Genomic DNA, 20,744 nt, shown 5'->3' on the forward strand with positions numbered 1-20,744 from the left:
ATTTAAGGACTAGACAGATACAATGCTGGTCACAAATCAATGACAAATTAACTGCAACTATGAAAATATTATTCAGTTATTGCCAAAAGACTGTTTGATCATATATCAGTAAATTTTGAATATAGAAATTTTCCAATAGTTGGAATAATGAGTCAATTGAAACTAGACCATCATGGAAGACCTGGAAGCACTGGAAGGCCGTTTCATCCTATTGTGGGACTCCTTACCAGTGCGCATCCACGATCCCGACTCGCGAGTTTTGAACCTAGGACCTATCAGTCTGGCGCCCGAGCGCCTAATCTCTAGACCACCGGGCCGTCATCCAACGCTGTTAATGTCTCGCGAGGCGTGATCCTGGATGAACACTGCTTAAGAGTCTCACACTAGAACGAAACGGCCGTCCAGTGCTTCCAGGTTTTCCATGATGGTCTAGTTTTAATTGACTCATGATCTCAACTACTAAATTACTAAAATCTCCACAAAAACCTTCATCTTAAATAACAGTTTTTTTTCAGTTATGCTTAGATGTGTAGCAAATTATATGAAATATGTTCAAACTGATGTATTGGAAGATGGATATACATGTACAAATCATTTATATCAAAACCTAGTGATTATATATATAGCCAAAAACTATCTTTGTGATCAAATTAATAATAAACAAATAATAAATAATGAGTTTTTCTTCAAATTATGTTTTAATTTTAATCTACTTATCCTATTAGGGTCAATAGGATTGTCATTCAAATTTCGAATGATTGATTACACCATGGTTAAAGTCTACAGGGGTTTCTTTTTTCATAGAAAAATTGATAGCCGAAGCCTTGATCATACTGTCAAAATTGAATGATTTATAAAATTAATATAAAGTATAATTAACTTTAAATTCACTTAGTATTGTTTGTTTGAATCTTCTCATTGATGTTTAGGACTGCAACTGGTCAGTATCTTATTGGCATATGTGCATACTGTGCGTATTGCCTCGATATAGCCTTATTTCACAACCATTGTAAGCAAGGATGGATAGTGGTTTAAAGTGAAAGGTACTGGGTTCGAGTCCCAGAGTGAACATCAACTCCGAGATGCAGGTACACCCAACTGACGAGTTCCAGATAGGATGAAACGCGCGTCCTGGATTCCACTGCCAGCCACGATCCATCTTTGCTTATATTGCTTCTGGATTAGAGCTATATAGGAGCAATACGTACATAAGCCAATAAGAGATTGATCAATTGCAGTCCTAAACATCATTGAGAAGATTCAAACAAACAATATCAAGTGAATCTAAGTACTTACCTGTTTTTCTCTATCCAATGATTTTGTAGTAAATAAACTTCCGTTTTCAAGTAAATGAATTGGTACACTATTGCGATGTATAATGTTTTCGTTATTTCTTTTTGTAGTTTGTTCAATACTATTATTGTTTTTCATTCTACCATTCAATAATTTAAATATAACTTCACTATTATTTCCTTCATCTCTATCTATTACTTGTAGATCACCAAGCCATGTATTTGGTGCTTGGTTTTCTTCGACAGCAAATTGTCTTGGACCACGAAATTCCGGTGGATTATCATTTTCATCTAATATATTTATGAGTACTTGTGTTGTAGCTGTATGATAATTTTTAATGTGATTAAGGGATCTCTGCGATCTACTAGTATCTAATGCATCATATCCTCCATCAATTGCTAGGACAGTAAGCTAAGATGAAAGATGTGAAAACCGGATTGGGGAAATTAATTTAATGAATATAAAATGAAATTACATAATCTTTATGGCCGAAAACTATATATATATAAATATATATACCATGTCATAAAATGACATGGTATGATGAGATTAGAAAAAGCATTCATTTTGGTATAGATAAGTATAATGTTATTTTATTCCCTTGTAATTTTTTTTATTTTAAAATGTAAAATTCCATGCGCTAATAATGTGTGTTCATGATTGGTTTCATCAGCAACAGCGTTTTATGGGAGAGGACAAACCAGCTTCCAGCTGTAGGGAAAATTAGGAAAAGACGTTGGAAGTGGATAGAACATACATTAAGGAAATCATCAATGTGTATTATAAGGCAATCCATAACTTGGAATCCGGAAGGGAATCGGAAAAGAGGAGGGCCAAAGAACACACAACGACGGGAAATAGAAGCAGATATGAAAAGGATGAATAACAACTGGAACGAACTGGAAAGGATTGCTCAGGATAGAGTTGGATGGAAAATGCTGGTGAGTAGCCTATGCTCCTCCACGAGGGGTAACAGGCGTAAGTAAGTAAAAAGTAAAGTAAAATAATGATTGGTTTCAGTATTTTTTTGAAATTCATGGGGAGGTGGTGGTCAATTGCAAAATGGCGTACATCCGATAAATAGGAAAAAAAAATTTTTCGCCAATTTTTTTTAAAAACTTACAGAATAATAAAGTCGACTAATGGTAAGTGATGGGAATTTTAAAATTGTTCTTATAAGAATATAGTAACTGATTGTGTAACAAATTAAATTGATAGGTTTCTTAATTTGTCAGTAAAATTGTTTAAATAGACAACATTGAACAGCTCGTTCTTTCAAGATTAGGACTCATTATCCAATGTGTGTCCATGATCTAATCAGCAATAGCATTTAAGACGATAGTTTCTTATGGTGTTTTAACATTGGACCACAGTATGAGTTTCTATTTCTAAATTAAGTCGATTCATAAAATAGGGTGACCATCAATCATTACCAGTAAAGATGATTATCTTAATGTTGGTTATATTTCAATTTTACGAAATTTCACATTTCCCAACTAGGTAAATCAGTATTAAAATATGGGGTTGGCTTCTCTTTTCCGAAGGGTAGACAGAAAAAAGGCTTATAATACACCATTAAAAAAATTAGAAAATTATTGAAATAGTTACATAATTGTATTCACATTTTAAAACATTCCATTCTTTTGAAGGTCTCTAATATAAGACTGAGGGATTCATCAGATTTTCCAGTTTTTAGTCTGGTTTTGCAAATCATACATATTTCAGACAACTAATCGGTAATTGATAACAACCGACAAAACTCTTTGGACCTGTATTTTGGGATGATTCCTAATCATTATCTAAGCGCATATGAAATATTGAGGGATCTTGTAGTCCCTAAGAAAGTTAGACCTGTCATCACTAGGTATAACAGTTAGATAAATTACTATTATTTTATTTTGTCTAAAAGCAACCTTCTGCTTGGCAGAGATATTTAAACGAAATACTAACTGATCAATAACATATACCCTCATATCTGTCAGGTTTACAAGTACGTTACTAGAAGAATGTTAATTTCCTGCGAATCGATCACAAAACTGTTAGAGAGGTTTTACAAAAACAAATTTGTTTAGTTATCTCAGTTCATCTTTATTTAGTAATACTACCGGAGTAGTCATGAAAAACAAATTCAATATTAAATAAATTCAGATTTGTTCTTCCTAATACATTTGAAACTACATTGATACTCTCAATTCATGTGTTTGAGGTTCTATTCGTACTAAAATGAATATATGACAGTTTACATTGAATGACATCAATGAGTGTGCTGTTGAAGATCACGAGAAAGAAAGCAACAGCTTGGAGCTTCTCAGAAGTGCGAGCTCACTTCATAATACGAGATCAAATTCAAGATATTTAGGCCCAGCATAAGCATAATATTTTTACGCCACTAATTTGATAATTTGCGATATCTAAATTTGATCGTATTTGAAAACGCGAAATATTGTGTTTCATTTAAGCGGTCTAAAATTATTTAGCTTGAGGTGAAACCTGTAACCATGGACAAGCTCCTGTGTTAACAGTGTGGTACACATTGTTTTGAAGTTGTAAATCACAGGGAAACATCTGTGTTATTGCCTTTTGATTATCGATCTTTTTCTATCTGACGTTAGTTTGTGGGACTAATCATTATCACATTTTTCATTTCTTTCTTTTAAACATTTAAGGAATTAGATTTTATTCAAGAACCGAAGAAGATTTTGAAATATATAAGCCTTTCAACACAAGTCATCTAATTTCTAAATGACGAAGATTGAAGTCAATCAACCATCGGTTTCTTCAATAGCTAAAACATAGTCATATTATTTCTTGAAGTGTTTCATTCACCGTCCTCAGAAAAAAAAACACGGCATGTTTAGAAAATAAAAGCTACAATCTACCGACACCTTGATATCATATTTATTGCCTAAATTAGTTACATTTTAATTTTAGAAGAAAAAACAAACTTATTAACTGACTCTTGATCTCAACTATTAAAATTACTATAATGCCCACAAAAACCCCTTCTGATAATAGTCATCGCATACTCACTAGTGACTGGCTTCAAGAGGTAATTCATGGAGTCCTAGTGAGAAAGAGTGACCATTGGAGTTCAACCGGGTCCGTTGTCAGATATTAACTTGCTGAATACAATTGTGAATGTGTCGCTCGATTTCGTGGATCGGTTAAAGTTAGTTAATAACACCGCTGGATACCGGTTGGTTCAGTGGTCTAGAGGTTAAGCGCTCGCATGCGAGACCGATAGGTCCTGAGTTCGAATCCCGTGAGGTGGAATCGTGGATCCGAACTGCCGAAGATTCCCACAATAGGGCGAAAAGGCCATCCAGTGCTTCCAGATTAGTCCATGGTAGTCTAGTTTCAATCGACTTATAAACTCTACTATGAATATTACACGATAGTTGTTAGTCTAGAACTTTATGTGAGTATTAATAATAATGAAGTAATAGTAAGCTACTATTTTAACTTTTGAATATATATCTCCATCTTTTCTTTGGATATCCTATGAAATCAATGTGTCGACTTTATTCTTTACTCCATGTTTATTTTCTTTTCTACTGTTCATTAATGTTAGTTAATAAACATTCTCATCATATGCATCAGATTTGTCATGCAATCGAAGGATAAATTAATTAATTAAATTATTGATAAATATCAAAACAAATCATGTTTCCTCTCTTAATTAACATTATCATTGATATTTATCTAAGATACAGTTGAATCTATGTAGAAAAGACTCGTTTAAATGCTACTCCATCCAGCTTAGAGAACAAGTCTCCATTAAAATCACCCACCTGAGCTACAAATCTTCTCCACCATCTCAAATGTTACACTCATGTGTGTTCTACTTTCCATTCATTAAAAATTGTTACTATGTAATGTCGGATAAGATTAAGTTCTCCTGAGTTTGTTTTTTCTTTTATCCCCAATATAACAACAATAAATTGCCTTTTTTACAATGACAATTCTATTAAATCGATTATAAAATGAATGAGCCAACAGAAATGAGTGTAAGAGAAAATTATCCATGTATCATGAAGTAAACTACCTTAGTTTTATAACTATTTTTATACATTCTGATCTGTTCTGATGATAGCATACCATACGTTAAAGGTGCTGGATAGTACTTTGATTCGAATTTATTTACTTGAAGATTTTTTTCAGAATCACAGAAGATGAGAAAGTCATTTTCATGGACAAAAAACACACCATATTCCTCAAACTTCAATTCATTGGAAATATTAGTAATGATATCTTTGAGAGTTGGTAAGTTATAGAATGAATAAACAAGGCTTTATACAACCAATATTCGTTTCCGATTTTCTGCTTATTTGATTGACAATCATGAGTCAATTACTACCACGGAAAACCTGGAAGCAATGGATGACCGTTTCGTCCTGGCATGGGACTCTTCAGCAGTGACGATCCACGATCCCACACACAGGTCTTGAAACAAGGACCCTCGACCTTGCACACGAACGCCTAACCTCTAGACAACTGAGCCGGCATCCAGTGATGGACGGTGGCGCAATATCGTGGATTAACTTGTTTTCATGATCTTAATTATGAATAACCAATAACGATGATATTCATATTATTATTATCAAATTGATAAACGGTAACTCTTAGATCCTTTAAAATAACAGATGAGTAATGAATGCATTTGTAAATTAAAATTTATCTAAGATAAATAACACAAGCATATAAATTATAAACTAAATGGAACTGATGATGAGTCTTACACTAGAATCTATCCAAACTTAAAATATCTAAGTATCATGAGTTCGATTCCACGTCGAGTTATATTGTTAAAAACAGATTCACGTCAAAAACATAATGGTTTTACACTTCAGGAATTTTAAAACTGATATTAGTTTAAGTATTCTTCGATTTTTTGATGAATATAATACCATATTGTTGATTACTCAAATAGAAATACTGGTGAAAGTAAAATTTATGAACAAACTTTGAGCAACGTCAAAGTGACTATGAAAATATTCACCTACTGACTAGGGCTAAATTAGGGTTATAAAGGAATGTGTGGTATTAAGATTATGATCTACAGTTGATGGTTATGGTTAGGAATTAGATTTAGGGTTTTCATCACGAACTGACATCAGCTAAGATGCCAAAACGTTATTTAGCTAAATGGATGAATGAATTTCACGTGAAACTCCAAAACTTGTTTCTCCATATCTAATTGGTTCATCCATAGATTATAGTCTTGTTATATCCCGTGGAGATTTATAAATGGTAACTTTGAGAACTACTTATGGACAAATGTGATATTTTTATTTCCTATTGTATAATTGTTAAGTAACTAAACTATTATTATTCGTGTCCCTCTTATTATAACCTTTATTTTGACTTATAGACTATTACTATACGATTTACCATTCTTGAGTTATCCCTAGTCCATTAATTACTGTCCCCCCTATTCACAGCCACATTTGGCTAAAGTTTGTACAAATGTTATTTTTTCATTTTATGTACGATGTGGTCAGTTTGTTTGGTATATAAACCCATTATGTTTGAGAATAATCATTCATATTGCAGAGACTGTTATTGGTGTTCAGGACTTAACTGACTGGGATAGGCAGAAAGCAGGACTGATAAGTACTCAAGACTGCTCAATACGGCTTTTGTGTACCATTGATACGATCGATAGTTCACTCCACTCTCATTGGCGAGGATCTTCATGTCATATACTAACAGGGTACTCACACAATCGATATAACTAGTCTCACCGAAATACGTAGTATGAAAAAAATGACAAAAGATCAGTCAGCTACAACATAGGACCAGGCACATAAATGCATCGGTCCAAGTTGCCATACCTCGTTAGCACAACAAGATGAACACCGAATTCATAGAAGTAGTTAATTTAGTGGTGGTAATATATAAAAGAAAGGTTGCATATAAGGATATAGTATAGGAAGGAAGACAGATATGAAGAAATGACAAAAGGAGAATAATTCATTCAATTATTATTGCTTTCGATAAACTCTTATCAAACCAGAAGGACAAAGATTGTAAAGATGACGTGAATTCATTTCATTTTGTAACTTCTAAATCCTTCACTTACACACATTGATTTATATCAATTAATCAATAAAATATTTGATAAATGTAATTTTTCATTCACCATGCAGAAAACTATCTAGTTCACAAGTGAAAAATATCTATTAATAATGTCCGTATTCATATAAGTTCCATTTATAGATGAACTAATAAAACAAAGGGGGGGAATACGACGTAATCGAATATAAGAAATATATATGCAAGCTATTGTGAGTACGGCGGACAAAATGATGGAAATGATAATAATTATGAAAGAAGGAAGAATTAATTAATCATGATGGTAATGATAATACTAACTACTAATAATAATGACTGAAGAGGGTATGAGGAGACGAAAGTAACTGAATATCTACATTGATAAAGAGTAAGTAATCTCATTGAATCATTAAAAAAATAAAAATAAAAATGTAATGAATTCACTTCATCCTCATAATGTTTTTTTCGTAATTTGCCAAAAAATCTACACTAAAATCCTAATTTCTATGTTGATAAAGTAGGTCATTAAAGTCAATCAATTCATTATGAATATAGATGAAGTTTAAAAAAGGATATTATCCTATTACATGAAATAACCTATTTCAATAATGAATATTAATAACAATAATAATAATAGTAGAATATAAGAGTGTGTGTGTGTGTTTTATACTGTTGTGAAATGTATAAAGTTTTGATATTATGATGATCTTTATTCGACTTTCTACTTTCAAGATCAAATTTTGTTTCCATGTACTAAAACTTACTTCCTTACTTAGGCCTGTTACCCCTCGGGGAGGAGCATAGGCTGCACGCCAGTATTCTCTCTCCAACCATGTCCCAAGCAATCCTTTCCAATTCTTTCCAGTTAACATTCATCCTTTTCATATATACCTCTATTTCCCGGAGTAATGTGTTCTTTACCCGTCCATTTTTCGGCTTTCCTTCCGGATTCCAAGTTAGGGCTTGCCTCGTGATGCAGTTTGGTGATTTCCTCAATGTATGTTCAATCCACTTCCAACGTCTTTTCCTAAATTCCTCTTCATCTGGAAGCTGATTTGTGCTCTCCCATAAAACGCTGTTGCTGATAGTATACGGCCAGTGAATGTTGAGTATTTGCGTAGATAACTGTTTATAAATACCTGTACCTTCTTGACGATGGTTGTAGTAGTTCTCCACGTTTCAGCTCCGTACAGTAGGACTGACTGTCTTGATGTTCGTATTGAAGATTCTCACTTTGAATTTAGTTGAGAGTTGTTTTGAGTTTCATATGCTATTCAATTGTAGGAATCCTGTCCTTGCTTTGTCAATCCTCACCTTTACTTCTGCATGAGATCCTCCTTGTTCATCAATGATGCTTCCCAGGTACGTGAATTTTTTTCACATTTTCCAGAGTCTCGCCATCAAGTGTGATTGGCCTGGAGTTCACCGTGTTGTAATTTAGAATCTTGCTTTTTCCTCTGTATATGTTGTACCCTATTGATGCAGAGGCTGCTGCTACATACTAAAAGTATGGACTATATTAGAAGTTTGCTTGCATTCATATGAAATGATCAGAATAATAAACAATAAAGGATTCCATCGCTATAGTATTTTAAATTTAAACCATTGATGACTTCATCCACTATACACTAACATGATAATTAGATGTATTCATACATATATATACATATTCCTCCAGGTTAACTTATTTTTCACTGAATTTGATTGTTCTATATAAAACTGATCAGAATTCTACCAGTTTGAAAATAATTTATTATTACAAAAAACAGTCTAGTTATGTATTAAATGTTGTGAAGTGGTTAGTGGCATATGGCGGTGTTATAACGTATGATCTCGTAATATATATGGACGTGCGATTGGAGAGGTAGTGAATTTATTGATCGGACGCGAATGATGCTTGAAATCGTACGAGCAGTCTTGGGTGCTGTTCGGTCCTTCGTATCTGCCTAGCCCAGCCAGTTAAGTCCAGAACACAAATAACAGCCTCGGCAATATGAATCATTATTTACAAACATACTGAGTTTTTATACAAACCAAAGTAATCAATAAACTGATTATAACTCACGAATCGTATGATAATAAATCAAAGATTAAAATAAAGCTAATGATAAGAGAAACACGAATATGAATAGTTCAGTTACGTAACAATTGTACAATAGGAAATAGGCATAATACATTGGTTGATAAATAGTCCTTAGAGTTACCATTCATAATTCACCAGGGGATATAACAGGTGGATTATAGCTTAATACCCAGGTTTCATAATAGTTGAAAAATTCCAGTAAAGCATACTTGAGAATTTGAGGTAGTCTGTTTTGATAGAGGAGGTTATACACAGTCCGAATTGCTTAATAACCTAATCTTTCGTTATGATTTTGAGCGATATGAGGTTTGAAACACCAAGAGAATTAGACAGATATCTTAAAGATTGAAAATAATTTTTCCTCATGAATATTTGTCAGTACGATATATAAATCCACTGATTCATGTAGATCACTTTGAACTATTTAATGACAAATTATAGTGGTTTAGCATACAGGTCACATTAAAAACTCGATAGATTTAATTAACATCGTTATTAGGGATCAGGAACAGAAGAATATTGGATTTTAATTAATTATGAATCCAAGTAGAAAATCAGTTTGATTCATTTGTCTATTTTATATCTATTGACACAATGACTTATATTATATACTTATATTATTCAGTCAACTAATATCACCCTTCAGTCCTATCCACTGTATGTTAGTCACTGAAATAGAACATATGGAGTACAAAAATTAATCAATTATCGAAAGTTCCGATAGATTATTAAAGATCAATTGAAAAGAAACTATTTAAATGAACTGCATTATTACAAGTAAAGATGGATAGTGGCTAGCAGTGGAATCCAGGACGCGCGTTTCGTCCTATTTGGGACTCGTCAACTGGTTTTGCCTGCATCTCAGAGATGATTTTCACTCTGGGACTCGAACCCAGTACCTTTCTCTTCAAACGTTACTATCCACTATCTTCGCCATATCGAGGCAATACGCACAGTATGCACATATGCCAATAAGAGACTTATCAATTGCAGTCCTAAACATCAACAGGAAGATTCAAACAAACAATACTAAGTTTATTCGAACTGCATTATTGTTGTCGTTTTTGTTTGTTTGTTTGTTTCCCATTTTGATTACAATATTTACTTATTTATTTATTTAATTAGTTTTCCTCTTATTTTCTCTCACTGTTTCATTGTTTTGTTTCCCACAGTATTGTTTATTCATTTATAATAACTTTACATTATTATTATTATTGTTCCTTTTTACAAAGAATTATCTTCTACTATCGGTAATAGTGATGTATGAATGACAGTTGTTTTATTCGTTAGTAAACTACTACATATCTGATCAATTGTTGAATGTAGGTAAATGATTGTTTTTGTATGTAGATTCATAATGACAATAAGATTTAAGGTAAACAGTGAATAGTCGTTTGCTTTTTTTTTAAAATAAAGATTGCCGATTATTGGCATTAATTGATTACTATGTTTTCTTTTTTCCCAATGATTCATTAGATTAATTTTATTTAGAAAAGAAGAAAATTGAAATCTTTCAACAAATGTCCAAGAAATAATGATGGTCAATTTATTTATTCAGAGAAAACGAAATTCCTTTAATTTTAAACTATTTATAGAAGGTCGAACATACTAAACAGCTGTGTAACCATTTTCTCGGTGGGTTCTAGTTTGAAGTTGTGGAGATAAGCACAGCGAACCTATTTTGTAAATAGTTTTTGATATTATTTGCATTTATTTTGTGCATTTATCACAAAATGATTGTACATGTTGTTTAAGTGTATGGCCTTGAACACTTTTTCTTCCGTTTTTGAATCCCACATAACATGATACTGTTGACCGCTCATAAATACACCGTTATACACATGCCTCTCCATTGCATGTGATTATGATAATTGGACTATAAAATAACTTTTATCCATATTTAATAGACTGTGGTAACATTTCCATTATATTCTACGTTAGGCTATATTACTGGAGTCATAACAGTCTCACTGAAACTATTAATTACCTATGATTGTGGATTCTGGTACCAAACGCAACAAGACATGCACTGACCAGCTGATTTAAGTAACGTCCATTAACTTTTATTTGTGTTTATAGCTTCTAAATTGTATAGTATTATATTTACATTTGGACGTAATAATTTTATTGCTATTTTTGAGTTGATATACTTTTTGGTCCGAAGCAAAGTGATATGTAAGCTCACAACTACAGAATATTTGTCACAAGTCAACGAATTTGATTAATTTCAATGATTATAGCCCTACTTAAGTTTTATATTGTGTTTCTATAACGTTAAAAGTCTTTGATAATTCCTTGAAAAACTCTCTAGGAGCTTAAGGTAATGTCGAAAACACTTTGACCAATCAATTCTTTGTGAAAATGACTAATAATCTTTTCGTTCTTCTGAACGAACGATTGTCGAGTTTTAAAGCAAAATTTTCACCTTTTTTCTATTTTATGGTGTGATGCGGTCTGTCTGTTTAGTATATAAACCGAGTATGCTTGAAATAAACGATTCACATAGCAGAAGCTGCAATCGGTGTTTTGGGACTCAATTGAAAGGGCTAGACGGACAAAGGACCAATAAGGATGCTAGACTACTCGAACGTCATTGATTTGGCACAGTATAAAGATTAGAAAAGTCATATTTCGATTGATGGATAATTCACGTGATAAAAAACCGGACATAAATTCGTAACAAAGTGGCATACGTCCTATTATTTTTTTTATAAAGTCATAAAAATTGGCAACGGCCTTTTTTTAAGGTCACAACAAATGGCTTTATTCAATATTATACTTTTGGTACAACAAAGAATTCATAACATAAAGTATTTCGTCAGATCAAAAACACACATTAACTATCTACCGATGGTTCAAATGTCAAAAAAGAACAGCGTTTAATTTTATGAGAACATCTCGTTTATTTCTAGAAATGATTAGTCATGAGTAATCCTAATTTATTCGATTAAATTTCTTTTCTGTAAGTATAAATGTCAGTGAGTGTCGTTTGACAAGATTGTAATCTTTAAAATCTTTATAACCGAGGATCGCAAACCCAGTCAAACCAGAGGTCGAGAATGAAAGAGCTCGAAGAAATATTTGGATGTTAGTCAATTTGTCAAGAATTATACGAACTAAGCTGACTAATTATTGCAAGTGATGCATAGCATGGCGTGCCCACTCATGATCTGGTGGGGATGCCTGGCCAAACGCCTTCAGATAAGGTGTGTCCAGTAAGACTTATAAAGCCAGCATGGATGTCGAAAATTTACTGAAATATTTATTTTGAGAATTCACTTAACTATTTAACTAAAATAAACTTGGGATATAAATTTGTTTAATTAAGTTTGTTGGGTCATTTTGGCTTGGATTCTCAGAGAGTGTTATGATGGTAGTTCTGGAAACCATACTATCATTATGTAGAATTTCACTACGCAATAAAAATCTCTCAAGCAACAAAAGTGATGTTAGGAAAATGTTTGCTATTCAGTTTGTCAATTGACAAAGGCTAGTTTCACGCACACGTGTTTTTCGTCACGGAGTGAAATACTATAATCATGATAGTTCTCAACTTTACAGATTTAAATAGATTGCTGATTTGGTGAGTAACATAATGATACGTCAATTTAACTAGATTAGCGACCACATTTCAAGTTGATCGATAGAATCCTAGTAGCATTGAAAACTAAACGAACACGACATTGATCACTTCTCAGTGTTCGGTCAACCCTGAACAACTTAATGGTAACGCCTCTGATTTTAAGGCTGGGTAACCGCAGCTCAAATCCTACAGGAAGTACAATTTTCCTCAAGGCTGTAGGTGGGTCTTTCTCATAAGTGTCAACTAGCACGAAACTAATGTTGAAGGCTCCTCGTCAAGTAAGCTCAGCTACCTCAAAAGAATGGAAATGTATTAGAAGATAAGAAAACTTTATAGAATTGTGAATTAGAAATGATGTAATCATAAAAACTGCTTTTTTAGCACTACAAAGATCAATAATAAAATCTACTATTTCTAAATTCAATTTAGTCACTATTATTTTGGACCTAGATCTTTCTGAGAAGTTTTCAACAAGGACTGTAACCACTGTTCAATGCCTTATGGTATAGATTGCTGAAAATTTAATAATCTACTAAATTATTCATTATATTAAATAACGATTCATTTATAATTTACCTGAAATGTTACTTGTGCTTCACGATCAAGTTCAGCTGAATTCACAATCCAACCCATAATTGGATCAATTTTAAAATACGGCACAAATAATTCATTCTCTTGTAAACTGTAGTATATTTGTGCATTCACGCCAACATCTTTGTCAACTGCATGTATCTAATAATAAAATAGCAAAGATCTCAACTAAAGTGTCTTAAAGGAAAGTTGAATTAAACGAATGCATAAGAAACTGATAAAAAAAATGTATATTGTTTACCTTCTGAGAATTCCTATGAGGTTGTTTGAGTTAAGAAGAAAAGAGGGAGAGGTAGAGAGAGGTAGAGAGTGGGGAAAAACAACAAATTCCTAACCAGAAATGGTATTACGTAAAACGTAGATCGATCGAAATGTCAGTTATTCCCAAATTATGGTAGTATTTGATGAAAGTACTTATCAGTTTTATAGCTAGTTGTTGAAAGCCAAAAAGTGGATTTTTACAATTTGAGATATATTAGTTAATCCGAAACAAAAACAAAAAAACAGAATGAAGTAGAAAGTGATACAAAATTAGCTCAATACTGTGATTAAAACATACTACTGACAAAGCTCTTAATTCTTAGAGCAATAGTAAACTGCTTAAGACTGTATAAATTGTAACATCCAGAGAAAAATGATCCAGTAATTTAAGAGAACAAATACTTCCTCATACTTTAGCATTTTTCCTCTTGATAGTATGAATGTGTGAAAACTGATGTTTAAAGAAAGTTATGCATGGTATAGTGATTACCCTTAACCAGATGAAGTACTTAGTAAAATATGCATGCAAAGAGATAAACCAGAATGTAGTGACACTTGAAGAACTGCTGTTTCATGTATATATTCACATAATCAGACTATTATGTTCAGTTATAAGAAAAGTTTGAAACCAAATTTTGTTAATGTGACTAGGCTTTATACTCTGAAAGCTTGGTCGACTGATCCAAGGTGTCTAGATTAGACATTTTTTAAATTAATCTTCTACATTCACTTGTTCTTTTACCATTTGTTACTTATTTATTACTTAGATAATGACTTTCGAGGTTATTTGTAAATAATTATATCATCACTCAAGTGAATCCAACTTTTACAACAATTAACTACGTCTTCATTCGTTATTTATTACCATAATTCTCATAGATTTCATAGGTCTGGTATTTCCTGTCGACTGTCCCAAACCATCCAACGTGGTCAACCCTATATATTAACCTAAAAAATTTCTTAACTCTCATCATCCCAGGTTTGACTGTAATGTCAGAAATAAATTTTAAACGATAGCCAAACATTGTTACTTTGGTTGTTATCTCTAAAAAAATAACACAACAATTTAAGATTAAACAGGTATTTTTCTTAGATTCGATTAGGAATTAATCACAGGAATTTTATGTGCTCATAAATAAGAGACAGCGACATGTCAATTAATGATCATAAACAGTACCTTTTAAATAGCTGACAAACACTGATCTGACTTAACCAGAAATTTACTGTTTACTTATCTTAAATTGTAATCAATACATAATCCAATGATCTTTAGTTCGATACTGTATAGGATCGTTGAAGAGTCTTAACGCTTAACGAAATGTAGTATCAATATTGCTTCAGTTTATGCCAGTTGACAATGAAAACTAACTTCCCTTCAATCGACTCAAATATCAAAGATTGTCGTTAGAAAACGTTTGAATTACCCCTTTGTTGATATTCAAGACTAAGTTCTTATCAGTCTTAGCGAATATGTGCACCCTGAGTGACTTATCTCAGCATTACCATTCTTCACAGGTTTTCAAAATAGATAGATATGATTACAGTGAGATCTATGATGTACATTTGTAACTCACCATCAGCCTGTAGCTACACCCCAACCTTGATGTACACGCCTGTGGATGAACTAAAATAGTTTTGTTGACAAGTCCAAAATATACTGAGATGCTCATCCTAGATCCCTCAGTTAACCACAATCCACCTATTCTATTCCATTCCTGTCACAATTTATTAAAAAGAATTGGCTAAAATTATTCTAATACTAAACTATCAATAAACTGATAAGGTGTTTTTTAGTTGTCTAACCTGAATGTCACAGAAATTTGGGTGATTCAATGCCTAGGTCATATAAAAATCAAAAAAAACCTTCCATATAAATTCATTATTTTAAAAAAGCCGATTCATCAGTCGCATATTTTGTTTTATACATAAACTAATGTAAACAATTTTTTTTACTACAGACAAACAAAATAAATAAGCAACCACTTAATATTCAACTTTAATTAAAATGACTTAAATGAATTAAAATGAAGTTTGAGTAAAATGTGACTGGGTTCTCGTTTTTTTTTTTGTTTAACACAACCTTAACATGAGGTCATTGTTAAAAAAAATTGATGAATTAACTTTTGGATTAAATAAATCTAATATACTTAACTAATATACAAATTATGATTGTAACCTTAAGGACAATTATGTTATCAGCTATTAAGTGCACATGTCTTCTTGTCTAAATTATGAATATTGAACAGTTAGAATGAATATGATTCATAGATGAATTTATAGGTCAATTGAAACTAGAATAGCATGGGAAACCTGGAAGCACTGGACGGCCATTTCGTCCTATTGTGGAACTCCTCGGCAGTGCGCATCCGCGATCCCGCCTCATGAGATTCGAACTCAGAACCTATCGGTCTAGCACACGAACACTTGACCTCTAGACCACTGAGCCGGCATACAACGGTGTTAATGTCTAACTTCAACTAATGCACGAAATTGAGCAACCGTCTACTACTGTCCTCAGTGAGTAACTATCTCACAACAGACCAGGTTGAACTCAACTGGTCAGTGCTTCTCACTAGAAATCCAGTAAAAACCTTTTGAAGCCAGTCACTACTGAGCATATGATTATTATCAGAAGGGGTTGAGGTTTGACATTGACACCATTGGATGTCAACTCAGTGGTCTAGAGATTAAACGCTTGCGCGCGAAACAGATAGGTCCTGGGTTCGAATCTCGTGAGGTGGGATCGTGGATGCACAATGCTGAGGAGTCCCATAGTAGGACAAAACGGCCGTCCAGTGCTTCCAGGTTTTCCATGGTAGTCTAGTTTCAAATGACTTATGAATTCAACTATAAAATTACAAAAATTTCCACAAAACCCCTTCTGAAACTATGATTTAGTTTAGGAATAAATTTGTCTGTATTGATTAATCTTTCTGTATTGTTATTATTAAAATGTAAAAATTATATAATTGAAGTAATTTGATCTTTCGAAAAGAAAATGTGTTTCTTCATTGAATTATCATTTATTTATCCTTAATAATATCAGTTACATAACTTATAAAATTAAATTGTTGCTATAAACATCTGAACTTTTCAAGGATTGCCCTTTATCCATAACTGAAATGATAGTTTCCAGTTCAGATGAATAGTATTGGTAGTATTGTGTTTGTTGATTATTCAATATCATTGTAAATATATTGAATAAGGTCTACACTATGTGGAATTGCACTTATCAGTTATTTCACAATCATTATATTAGTTCATTCTGATAGAACAAAATGGAATATATAACTAGATGGATTTTGCCTAGCATTGGAATCCAGAGTAAGACTTTAATCTTATTTGAGACCTGCACTCTAGTTTTGATCTTCATACTACTAGCGACAATCCATTTGTCCTGTAAAACTTGTAATGAAAATGGTTATATAGAGGAAATTTGCACAGGATGCACATCTTTCAAAATGGACTGATCGAATTTCAGTACATAATATCAATAGCAGGATATTTTAAATCCTTTCTAATAATGATATAAAACCTATGAAAACAACCAATCATAACATGATTATCAGAACAAACAGATTTGATGCTCATGGAATTACCAGAAAATTTACTTCAATATAAAATGAACCTTGATGATATTTGTTGGTACCGACCCCACGGTTTCAAATAAATTGAGAATTCGGTAAAAAGTTAATTACCATGTGCTTACTAATGACTAGCTTCGTGAGGGAATTCTCAGAGTTCTAGTGGGAAGTCATGACCGGTGGAGCCGATCCGTGTCAGGTAAAACACAGGTACTTACCTCAGATAATGGAAGATGGTCGCGATTTCGTGAATTGGTTGAAGTTAGACAATAATATCATTGGATACCGACTCAGTAGTCTAAAGGTTAAGCGTTCGTGTGCGAGACCGAAGGTCCTGGGTTTGAGTCCCGCATGGGGAGTCGTGGATGTGCACTGCTGAGGAGTCCTGTACTAGGACGAATCGGCCGTCCAGCGCTCCTAGATTTTCAATGGTGGTCCTACATTGATCGATTCATGATCTCAGTCAGAAAATTAATAATAAACATATTTTTTTATATTCCAACGAGTAGATAAATTGTATTTCTGACATTTCATGATTTAATGTAAGCCACTTCTTTGGAGCTTTACTTACCCTATGACTATTGTCCAGAATGACCCTGGAAGTTTCGCAACCAAATAATTAACCTAAAAGATTTTATTACCGAAATATTTCTATACTATTTATATGAATGTTCATGAAATTTACACGATTATTTATCAATTATGTATGTTAGATTAACTGGTCATCACTTAAGTCAATCCAAATATTCTCATTTGCATTCGAACTTAGAAGCCTTATCTAATCAAGGGCATATATGGAATAAAAGGTGATATTATATGGAAATTAAACATACATTAATCGAATGAATACCATACGAATCAGCTTACTTTATCTGGTATTTCTAATCATAATTTATATACCCTTTTAGCTTACTTCTCAAGAAATATCTTGGTAGATATAAGATATTTATTACTCAAATTGTTTTCCTTTCTAAAATAATTTTTACAAATTCGGTTATATAATATACCCTGATGGACTGGGGTAACTTTACATTGATTTTCAGGAGAGCCGGACACTATCCAGACTTTCACGTGACAATTTAAACAGTACAGCTTAATCCCGTTTAACAGGAGGGCCAAACAACTCTGAGGCTTAAAATTTATAGCCCGAGCAGTACAGCTCAACCCCTCCTCACAGGAGAACCACACATATAGGCTTTAACGTTGCAATCGGAATAGTACAGCTCAATCCTCTGACGCAACCACACAATCACCCAGCACCCTGGTGGACCATTCGCACCATTCATATACACAGATACATCATATGTATAATTATTCCGATCAATGATTGCGTAAATCGATTGTCCACAGCATGAACAGACCAAAGTTGACCCATTCCGCTTACACAACAGTCAAACTCATTACTATTCCCAATGGCGACATGCCTTACAATATTCCAATGATAATGGCCCTTGAGAACACTGAAAAACAACCACTAGCGAACCTTCAGTCTCATATGAGACCTTCAGCTCTACATAGCAATATAGTTTATACTACATACAACACATATATAGGATAGTAAACGAAATCGCCTAGCCTGAATTACTAAGGCTTAAAGAACGTTTAAAACTCATTGTGTCGTATCGGAATACAATTACAACACTATCAAGATTATTTTTATCAAAATTTTTCCGACTTTTCAGACACTGAATTAAAGAGTAGTATCCTTAATTTTTTACAAATAAAAACGATAAAAATTTTCTTTATTAATTTATGAAACATTTCAGTTTCATTAATTTATGAGTCATAAGTTTATAGAATTTTTTTGTTACATGTATATAATTAAAATCTTGTTAAATTCCCTCTTTCTCCCCCTCCTTCTGACTCTCCCTCTCCCCATCTCTCTTCCTCTCATTCTTCCTCTCTCCCTTCCCCTTCCCTCTCCCTCTCTCTTTCCTCATTTTGTTTCCTTAAACTAAGTATAGTTTCTTTTGTAACAAAAAATTGATATGATGATTAGATAAGTAAAAGCTTCATTTTTTAAAAAAGAGTACGATCTTTAAAAATGAATCATTTAGTTACTTTGACTGGTAATAGAACATTATGTCAGGATAAACGAATGAACATTAATGACTCAGATATTATGATTTTTGCTATTTTCCTTGTAAAAATAAACCATGTAATTATTTTTTGTTACAAAAGAAAATATGATGGTAAGTACTTCTGTAAAACAAAAACAGCAAAATAACAGTCCATTAACACAAGGCATAGCAACTACCAACTACATACGATATATTTCAAATTATGATGTCTAATAATGAATTGTTAATCCCATAAGAGACTTGAAGTTCTTCTGGTCGAACTTGTATCGAAATGTAATGATATGCTGTTATGTAATTGTACGAGTTATCTTTTAGTGGCCCTATATCTGACTCTAGTTTAATCGTTTCTGACTGCTATTGAGATATACATGTCGCCAATCTTCGAATAACGGAATTAAATAAGTCAAATATGACAATGAATTCCGAATACGTAAATTTCATGCTATCGTTGGTGCAGACAAACAAGCGAAGAAAAGAAGTAAAGAAAGAGAAGAGAAGTGAGAGAAGAGAAATGGCGTGCAGTCGAGGAAGCGTGTGAGCTAACTTGATTTAATCAAGCATGAATCGATATTTATAACCGAACAAAAAATAAACTACAGACATATAATGAATGGGATAAGAAGTACACACACATACGCTCACATAAAAATAGTCAAGGTTGATAAGCGAGTAATTAACACGGTCAAAATATGACTCAAGTGGAATGAATAGATTGGCCTATCTATAAGCTAGAATAAGTTATGTGGGCTTAACATAGAACTAAAATCTCATTCATTCTTCTGCACACGGGATAATTTATGTAGATAAATATTACTGGACAAAACTACGGATATCACGTACATATTATTAGAAAACCCCTTCAATTAGGCATGTAAACTCTAAAGAATAATTGGTAGATCTTGTATAAACGTTCATTCATTCTGAATTCATCGAGAGAAAAAAAACATTACGTCATAACCTGATGACAAATCGAATAAATTAGTCAATTAATATAAATTACACAGTTTGACATTCGTCTGTCGACATATTGATAAAAAGTGAGGCAATTTAATTCAAAATAAATCTCTTCTGTGTTCACCTTTGGTTCTAACTAACTGAAATCAGTAGTAATTTTAGGAGGCTTTGATATTCAACACAAAAAGTACTGCGTTCAATTTCCAGTGCGGACATCAATTCTGGTAGGCAGGTACATTCAGATGACGAGCTTCAAATAG

At 32.8% G+C, this 20,744-nt stretch overlaps 1 protein-coding gene across 1 annotated transcript in view; it reads right to left on the bottom strand.

Annotated features, from left to right (window-relative positions):
* Smp_125510 (putative cadherin) overlaps nucleotides 1-20,744 on the bottom strand; it is a gene marked incomplete at its 3' end in the record, with an annotated part of 79,313 nt that overhangs the window by 15,029 nt on the left and 43,540 nt on the right. Inside the window, exons 6-7 of the mRNA XM_018796291.1 lie at nucleotides 13,590-13,745; nucleotides 1,363-1,704 (exon numbers count right to left, since the gene is read on the bottom strand). Of these exons, the coding sequence (XP_018650518.1) occupies nucleotides 1,363-1,704; nucleotides 13,590-13,745 (498 nt within the window). The remainder of the gene's footprint in view (nucleotides 1-1,362; nucleotides 1,705-13,589; nucleotides 13,746-20,744) is intronic.

The sequence above is a fragment of the Schistosoma mansoni genome, chromosome 2, assembly GCF_000237925.1.
Source record: "Schistosoma mansoni strain Puerto Rico chromosome 2, complete genome".
Lineage (NCBI taxonomy): Eukaryota > Metazoa > Platyhelminthes > Trematoda > Strigeidida > Schistosomatidae > Schistosoma > Schistosoma mansoni.